Source organism: Berghia stephanieae, chromosome 2 (genome assembly GCF_034508935.2).
Source record: "Berghia stephanieae isolate SIO BIC M18660-M18661 chromosome 2, UCSD_Bste_1.3, whole genome shotgun sequence".
NCBI classification, from domain to species: Eukaryota; Metazoa; Mollusca; class Gastropoda; order Nudibranchia; family Aeolidiidae; genus Berghia; species Berghia stephanieae.
In genome coordinates, this window is record NC_088361.1 from 12,995,238 (window position 1) to 13,005,237 (window position 10,000).

Below are 10,000 nucleotides of genomic sequence, written 5' to 3' on the forward strand. Positions count from 1 at the left end.
TTATTATCAGTTAAGTATTACTAAATTTCATATTTGGCCATGAAATTTGTCTAAAATTCGTAAAATTACGAAAAATTTGTAAGATTCGGCATGTATGATACAACCAATATGACTTACATAAAGCGAAGAGCTGGTGTTTTTTCAAATAATGGTTGTACAGCTGCTCCAAGTCTTAACCAATTTTCGTGTGAAAACGGATTCCCGTTGGAGGAATCCAGCTCACCGGCTATAACAACTTTCTGTTGAAAAAGATTTTAAAATTTTTTAAAATAATTTAAGCCTTACAATTATTCTATGCTTAGGTACTGGTAAGTTAGCTAAAAGTTAGTACTCTATTCGACTAAGGCGTGAATGAGTTTGAGTATTAAAAATAAAGTTTTAAAAACGGTTAGTATCAACTGTATCTAAACAGGACATGTAGTGTTTTAAACTCATAAAGCCAAATGAGCAAGTGTTTATTCCATTTTCTGTAGCGGTAAATGAACAATTACTTACTAACTTAAATAATTTATGAAAGGAATATAATGTTTAACTCACTCAACCCTAACACCTACTATATCCGTAGTATACCCGGGGATACTTTTACCCCATGCCTATTTCTTTCATGTTTCTGAGACAAATTATAGATGTAGTATCAAAGCTAATGTTCTTAATTTTTACATGTTAATGGTAGTTGAATAAAACTATCTATGTACATGCTCATTTTTAATACTTATTTTTCTAATTTTGAAAAATTAACAAAAACTTTAGGAAATAGGATTAAGTGAGTTAAAGAGGCGCCATACTTACAATTTTTTCACAAAAGTCAGTGGGATAAAATCGAACAAAGTCTGTCTGCAACGCTTGAGCCTTCTTCATACCAAGATCAGCAATCTGCACCAGGCTGGTGGAATCTAAAGATCCCTCTCTTGCTTCATTTACTGAGGAAAAGAATCAAAAACCTTATTTTTTTCTATTAAAATTATGGATATCAGATATCAACAGGGATCTCACGACTTCAAGGAAAATAATTCCAGACCCATAAACTCCACGATATCTTACTTACTTATCCGAACCAGCGACTACCTGAGCTCTAGCCCTTCGGTCTTGTGTCATGACGTAGAAGTTAGACGTCTTTTGTAGTTGTTCCAGGTGACTATAAAGTGCGTTACTGATGCTTAGATTTGGTGGGAGAAATGTGCATCTCAGGTAACTCCACGATATAAGGAAAGCCCATTAGATATAATAGATGTCATATGTATAGTATAATTGTGTAGCTGATGTGGTGAAAGAATTATGATGATGATGAGGTGGTGTTGGTTGTTGTAGTGGTGGTGGTGGTAGTAATGATGATGTGGTGTCAGTAGTCGTGATGCTGACCTAACTAACAAATTCCTGACCACTTCCAGACCCTTGTACCCAAATGAGTGAATTCATGACCCTTTTCCCGACCTGGAAAGACGTTGATCAAATCCCTGACATTGCGGGAACCCTGAATTAATTTTGATAATTAAATTACTAGGTTTTTACTAATCAGTATTGAACATAGGGGTAATCCAACATAAATCTGAAAACTTCAGAGAAAAATTGCATGTATATGAGTATGAGTACTGATCTCTTTATCAATGAGTCCAGTGGTCGTTATCTTATCCAAATATTGAAATGAAAACTTTTCTGAATCCAGTTCAAGCAGTAAACCTGTAATAAGCAGGACACTCCCTCTTGTGCATAAAAAAATGAAATATAAAAAGATGTGCATAAAGGATATTTTTTCTTTAAGTTTAAGATTTGAAAATGGAAGTTCTGTAAAGCATTCAAACTAAACATATCATTAAATTCAACAATAAGAACAGTCAATTGCGATATATGTGGTGTGACGACAAAATCAAATGAAAGAATCCTTAATGCAGTGATTTCCACTGTTATTTTTTTTAAAAACCTTTTTTTAGATGTTCTTTGTTTTACTTTAAATGCATACAAAGACATAATTTTTTTAGTAAATCCTTTTGAAATTTAACCAAACTTACCGTTTGCAAATAGCGTGTCCACAGTTTTCAGCTTTTGGGTGAGTAGATTATGTTCATCAGCTGGGTCAATAAGGGCCTGTTTGTTGTCTGATTAAAAATCAAAAACAAAAAGATGTACAATAGTTATAAATCGAACACTGCTTTATACTCTAATCAATTAATCTTATTATTATTAATATTTATTGAATTGCCATCTTTTAATTCGCACTTCCTTACAAAGCGGTATTCTCTTTCCTGTCATTCTCATTCGTCCTTTGTGTTTTATTCATATGTTTTGTTGATAAAGGGGAAACCCGAAACATCCACAGTACCATCTAATAAATTGAAGTTTACAATAATTCAACATTTATCGGTATTTTTTCCTTCGAGCTTTAAGCAGCAACATTTTCGTTAATTAACCAGCAACGCCAACGGAGGTGCGTTTTTGTACACCTGTCACCTGCCAACTCCTCCAAGTCCAACTACTCAGACTACTCCAACTGAGCCTACTTTTCTATTCCCATTGCTTCAAAGCCAAGTGAATATTGAACTGGGAAAAGGCTTATCATAAGCTGTCATTATTCTCCGCCGGGCGGAAAATAGTCCTTCTTTTTATTTTCCGCCGGGCGGAGAATAACAAATTTGCTTATTTTCCGCCGGGTTTTTCAAGTTGATCTTTGAGACTTAGCGGACTCCCATAATCTGACCTTCGTGGTGGTGTAGTGTAAATAATCTGGTCGTTATTTGCCCCCCCCCCCCCCCCCCCCCCCCACTCCCTCGTTATTATTAGGGAATCAGTGGGTGATAGCGGTGGCGGTAGACGGTAGGAAATCAGTGGGTGATAGCGGCGGCGGTAGACGGTAGAGAATCAGTGGGGAATTTACCAGTAGATTTGAGACACACTTCAAGTTCAAGCTTGCCGGACTAAAATAATTTGGAGAATGAAGGGAGTTGACTTAACTCTGCTCTTTCTCACTGCTAGTTGTGTGATTAGTTCTCACTAGTGTTGCTCAATCAGACTACAAACGTATGTGGGGAAGATTTTATGTCACTGATTATTGTGATAAGTTTATGTTGTTGTTGTTAGTGGGTTTTTTTGGTATGACTGTCGTGTCTCGATCAGGCTGTTGTGAGTAATCTTCATGTTGTGTTTGTTCACTGTCTCCCGCGTAAACGTGACGTCATCGTGTCTATCCTATAAAAGCTTGTGACACCCTTCATTCTTTTCTCTTCGACACCAAGCCTAATTCTAGATCTACTATTTTGCCTATCGTTTGTATCTGACAGATCCGATCCGCCATACTATGTTTTAGAATTAGACTGTACCGGGACGATTCCCGATGTGCTTTTAGAGCATTTTTAACCGCCCATATATGTCCTCTACATATATGGAGAACGCCCACTTCGGTGGAGACTTTTTCTGAACTTTTTCCTTTATTTTACACATCGTGAACGAGATTGGGAAATCCGTTCACGACACGTTAAAGGTTACACATCGTCTGTACTGTGATGGGAACAAATAACCACTATGTGTCTATAGCGCTGGTGGTAGGGCCTCAGTGGGTACTCTACTGTGTGTCAAATACCCCCCCCCCCCTCCCCATCATGGTAAGGATGCAGTGGCCTTTAGTAATAGAGCAGGCGGTAGGGACTCAGTGGCTAATATTATTGATAGGATGGTGGCTAATAGAACTGGTGGTAGTAGAGACTCATTGGCTAATACTGATAGAGCTGATGGTAAGGTCTCAGTGGACAATAGAGCTGGTAACAGGGACTCAGTGGCTAATAGTAATAGGGCTGGTGGTAAGGACTCAGTGGCTAATAGAGCTGGTAGTAGGGACTCAGTGGACAATAGGGCTGGTGGTAGGGACTCAGTCGCTAATAGTAATAGAGCTGGTAGTAGGGACTCAGTGGACAATATGGCTGGTGGTAGGGACTCAGTGGACAATAGGGCTGGTGGTTAGGACTCGGTGGACAATAGAGCTGGTAACAGGGACTCAGTGGCTAATAGTAATAGGGCTGGTGGTAAGGACTCAGTCGCTAATAGAGCTGGTAGTAGGGACTCAGTGGACAATAGGGCTGGTGGTAGGGACTCAGTGGACAATAGAGCTGGTAACAGGGACTCAGTGGCTAATAGGGCTGGTGGTAAGGACTCAGTCGCTAATAGAGCTGGTAGTAGGGACTCAGTGGACAATAGGGCTGGTAGTAGGGACTCAGTGGACAATAGGGCTGGTGGTAGGGACTCAGTGGACAATAGAGCTGGTAACAGGGACTCAGTGGCTAATAGGGCTGGTGGTAAGGACTCAGTCGCTAATAGAGCTGGTAGTAAGGACTCAGTGGACAATAGGGCTGGTGGTAGGGACTCAGTGGCTAATAGAGCTGGTAGTAGGGACTCAGTGGACAATATGGCTGGTGGTAGGGACTCAGTGGACAATAGGGCTGGTGGTAGGGACTCAGTGGCTAATAGAGCTGGTAGTAGGGACTCAGTGGACAATAGGGCTGGTGGTAGGGACTCAGTGGCTAATAGAGCTGGTAGTAGGGACTCAGTGGACAATATGGCTGGTGGTAGGGACTCAGTGGCTAATAGAGCTGGTAGTAGGGACTCAGTGGACAATAGGGCTGGTGGTAGGGACTCAGTCGCTAATAGAGCTGGTAGTAGGGACTCAGTGGACAATAGGGCTGGTGGTAAGGACAGTGGACAATAGAGCTGGTGGTAAGGACTCAGTGGCTAATAGAGCTGGTGGTAGGTAAATAAAGTATTTGTTGCAATTCAATATTCTTTATTGATCAACAATACAGAAACAGGCTTAACTTAATATAATAGTACCTGTAAATAAACCCAAATATAATAGAACAGTTAGAATATCCTCTAGTAGGGACTCATTGGCTAATAGAGCTGATGATAAGGATCCAGTGGCTAATAGGGCTGGCTGTTGGGGCTCAGTGGACAATACCTGTGGTGGGGACCAGTCGCAGTGACTAATACTGTCATGGCAGTTTTTTTGCATCGCTTGCGGCCGCGTGGCTGGCCGCAAAAAAAAAAAAAAAATGGCAAAAAGAATCCCTGATTTGCATTGCGGCCGCAAACTTTGCAATGTTTTGCACAAAAAAAAAAAAAAACTAAAATAAAATAAATAAATTTTAAAATATTTAGTGGGGACCAGTGATGACAATCTGGGATTTTAGGATTTCTTCATAAATGTTCCGTTGTTTTTGTCATGTCAAACATTTTCTATGCCTTCTATCATTTTTGACACCTCTGCCCAGTTGCATGAATTTTGGCGACACTCCCTTATTTATGACGTTAGTCTAGACACACTGGCGTCAAATGTAAAAAGTAGCACAAGACACATGGTGGCCATAGATGAGAAGATGATCGAAAGGGCAAGGGATGGAGCAAATGGGTGTAGTGTAAATATTTGTGTACTTTTTAGCTGTAGCATGATAGTACATTTGACGATTTTATAAGTTTTATAATTTTTAAAAATTTTCCTTCTTTTTAATTTTGTTTTTGTTTGATTGTTCTGAATTTGTTAATAGAATTCATTACAACTTGTGTCTAATTATAACAATTTAAAAAATAAATTAAAAAATCAATTCACAAAGTATTCTTGCATTCTCTCTCGCTTTCTCATGTCCACATTTGTCTCTCAGCCACCCTTCCTCTATCTTCATATTGTGTTTATAGATATTTGGTAATAGAGAGATAATATGTACATAATAGTAAGTTAGGCTGATCGATTTAAGAAATGATTGTTTAAATTTATAGGCTAATTTAAATTTGCTCAATAGATGGAATATGTTTTGCAATTGATTAAAGATTCTTATATCATCACAAGGTTTCAATAATACAGACACAAGTCGGGTTTGTTATGTAAAAACAAATACCTCCTTGTCTTTTGGCCAAAAATTTCCGCAATTTTTTTCATTAATTTTTGCAAATTTTGCTGGGTTTTTTAGCTTGCAAAATTTGGGATTTTTTTTTGCAAAAAACCGCCATGTCAGATATAGGGCTGGTGGTAGGGACTCAGTGACTAATAGGGCTGGGCTGGTGGTATGGACTCAGTGGCTAACAGGGCTAGAGGTAGGACTCAACGGCTTACACTAACAGGGCTAGTGGTAGGACTTAGTGGCTAACACAGACTAGGAGTCCTGTATTCTCTATGGTGGCTAACAGTACAGGGCTAGTGGTATGGATTCAGTGGCTAACAGGACTGGTGGTAAGGAATCAGTGGCGAGTGGTATTGGTATGGACTCAAAGGCCAATAGGGCTGGTGGTGAGGACTCAGTAGCCAATAGGGCTAGAGGTAGGGACTCAGTGGCTAACAGTAGTGGTATGAACCCAGTGACTCACAGGACTGGTGGTAGGGACTCAATGACTAATAGCGCTGGTGGTAGGGACTCAGTGTGTAATAGGCCTGATGATAGGTACTCAAGTATGTAATAGCACTGGAGATCAGAACTAAGCAGTCAACCTATATGTCACAACTGGCAGTGAATACATTTTATTACGAAAAAAAAAAAAATTATCTCACGTTGGAACGCACTACAGTCCGCTTAAAACAAACCCTCATCTGAGCTAGGAAATATTTCACCTTAAAGGAGAACCTGTAGTCAAAAATCAATTTTTTATCGCAGTGCCAATATTGGTATTCCCTGTTATTTCAGGTGGTAGGAGGTCTAATTTGATGATTAACACACATACACACACACAAAAAAAGAAAAAAGCTAAAAACAAATGTGTGGCTATGTGGTCTTATGGTATGACAGACGCTTTCGGATCGGAAGGTCCTGGGTTCGAACCTCGCTCGGCGCATAGTTGAGTCCTTGGAAAAGGCTCTTTACTCACATTCTCTCAACATATTCAGGTGTAAAAGGAGTAGTAGGGACTCAGTGGACTGTTAACAGTATTGTCTTTGTCCAAAAAAATTGTAATATCGCATAACAAGCGTTGCTGTTGACCAGGGCCCCCTTGTAAAGCACTTTGAGCACATTTAGTGGATATTGCGCTATATAAAAAGCTCAATATATTTAAATGTCTTCAATGACACAGACAATACAGGCTAAAATGAGACCAACCCCACCCACCCCACAAAAAAAATAATTTCCGACACTGATGCACCGAAAACCAACGAAATCTTCCAAATTTACACACAATGTTCCCTACAAGAGCTACATCACGATGGAAAGGCTTAGCAAGTCTTGAAAAATATATTTAAAGAATTGTTTTTCGATTACGATTGAAAATTTGGCATGGAACGACAAGAAAAAATCCAATTTAAAAATTCATAAAACTAATAAAACTACTAAATTTTAGTTTAGCCCAAAACCAAATCCATCATGATGCAATACCCATCATACGAAAGATTCTGACCAAATTTGGTATATAATCTGATGGGAAACAATCCAGCTATGAATGTCAGAAAATCGAAAATGATATTTTGAGAAAAAAACAAAATGTCTTTATTAATTTGATAAACAAGCTAATTTTGCAGACAACGTCCATCAAAATTTCAAAGTATAATCAATATGGAACAAGAGAATAGTCAAATTTTGTAAATTGATCAATTTCTGAAAAAAAAAATTGTCTAGAAAGAAATGCTGTACAATATTTTTTAATTTCGGCTGAAATTGTGGTGCGGATCGACAGGAAAAAAAAATTAATTTTTAAAATTAAAAAAACTTCTAAATTTTAATTTACCCCAAAATGTTTCCATCATGATGCAAAACACATGATAAAAAAGATTCTGAATAAATTTGAAAATAATCTAAAGGAAAATGACATATGGTTCTTAGAAAATCAGAAAATGACACAAAACAGAAATTTGAGAAAACACTTATTTGACATAAGCTGATCCATAAAATTTTCAAAATAATGACTATCATAGGACAAGAAAACACGAAAATTGTGTAGATTGATCTGTCTAAAAAATGTATAAATGATTCGCTAACCCATTCCCTAAGAAAATAAATGCTGAAAAATTTTAACACTATTGTGGTCAAATATGATTTATATCTTACGAATTCATCACTGTAATAAAAAAAACTAATATGATATGACGCACTACCCTCATGTTTTTATTGTTTAAAATGCTGCTTGTGAGATAAGTATCTAATCAATTTGAACTACAAAATCAAATCTATTTGAGACCCAAAAAAAAACCCAGGTAAATGGCGAAAATAGATTTAGCTCCAAATCAAACGCAATTTGCTTTCGCAAACTCCCAGAAAATTATTTTTCTTTCAGCTCAATACAGGAAAATTCAACACCACTTGTTTGCAACCACTTTGTCTGATGTTCCACAAAGACGGTTGATCTTGCTCTGGTTTGAAAAATGGAAATAGAAAAGAGGCATTTCGTTAGCAATTTTTGGAAAGGTCTATATAATCAAAATCATTGTCATAAATTGAATTTGTCAAAGACATACCAATTTATTTTAAATGGCCATCATTTTCACCATCACCAACACAGTTGAAATTTCATTGGCTTTACCATACAGGACAAAACTCTTGACAACAAACTATCATTTAGATTAACGAGCATTTATACTTGAGCATGCAAATCTCGAAATCACGGAAATCTCAAACTTGGTACAATTCCCAGTTTTAATCCCTTTATTTCGTTCATATAGTGGACACTCCCTTGCGATCTGTTGAATTTTTTCCCCCACTAATTGATTGTGTTGAACTGACAGAGAAAAGGAAATTGCAGTCTCACTATCGACTCTCTACAGAGGTCATAATAATGGGGAGTTATCATTATAATTATAATACCAATTTTATCAAGACCACCCACATTTACCTCCCTCAAATCCTGTGTAAAATACTCAAATTGGAAAACTCAAAAACACGGAAATCTCGAACAAACCGGCATGGTCCCGACTTGTTCGAAATTCCCATGCTCGAGCGTACTGTATTGATCACCAATAACAGAGATGCCAACCTAGCCTTTTGAAAACCCATATTTTCAAGACCAAAAACCTGTATTTTAGGACAAAAACCTGTATTTACTGCGCCGTGCAGAAATCGATATCAACCCGAAAAGGTCGAATCGGACTTCGTTAACTTGTACTCGAAAAAGGGCAGTGAATTACTCATAGTTAATAGCAGTAGGCTGGGCAAGTTCGCAAAATTCAGTATCGATAATGAAAGCTCTTCTGCATGAAAACACTTTTCATGTTGTGATCGTAATTAAGTGGATTTTTCACTTCAACCAAATCCCGTATTTTCATGATAAAACCGTATGCCCGTACTTCGGAAGAAAAACCGTACAGAACACGGGAAACCTGTACTGGTTGGCATCTCTGCAATAAAAATGTAAGGCGCTATATGAAGATTTCAAAACATTACTAACCAGTTTCAAAAAGTGCATGCAGATACTCTGCTCTGCTGGCACAGATGATGGTTTGCTGATTAATAAGATTGCCACAACACATCTTGAGCCAGCTATCTTTCTTGATTGTCAGGACACCAGTACCGTCAACTGGACTCTTTCACTTTCATGTTAGCTGTCAATGAAAAAAAAAAAAAAATTAAATTCACTGCAGTGAAAATGGCACATACCAATGTCATTGTTTAAGTTAATAATAATAATAATATTAAATAAATAAATAAATTTGTTAAAAAAGTAATGGTTAAAATGATATCGTTTTTCATTACAGTACTGTATATCTTATATCATTGTCATTATCATCATCATGAGGCATCTCAATTTCACTCCAAAGTTCTAAAAATTGTGTCACCGCTTCCACTGCTGCTGAAAACTGCCCAGTTGTTACAGTTACAATTACAATGCACACAGTTACACAGTATTAGAAGTACAATCAACGAAGGATTAATCCATAAAGATCACATTGGAATGCAGAACACATGGCACACGTGACAGTCGGCAAGGCGTGTTGTTATTACAATACAATTACATTCTCATTCATTCATCTATCTCCTCATTCATATCGCCATCGGCATTGCTCGATATACACTTCACTGTCCTGAGTCCGAGCCTTGTTAAAAACAAA

General features: G+C 37.7%; 1 protein-coding gene across 1 annotated transcript in view; it reads right to left on the reverse strand.

Annotated features, from left to right (window-relative positions):
* The window catches only part of LOC144964344 (EP300-interacting inhibitor of differentiation 3-like), a 23,639-nt gene that overhangs the window by 12,770 nt on the left and 869 nt on the right, over window positions 1-10,000 (reverse strand). The window contains exons 2-4 of the mRNA XM_078898452.1: window positions 2,007-2,093; window positions 790-920; window positions 118-239 (exon numbers count right to left, since the gene is read on the reverse strand). Coding sequence (XP_078754578.1) covers window positions 118-239; window positions 790-920; window positions 2,007-2,093 — 340 coding nt within the window. The remainder of the gene's footprint in view (window positions 1-117; window positions 240-789; window positions 921-2,006; window positions 2,094-10,000) is intronic.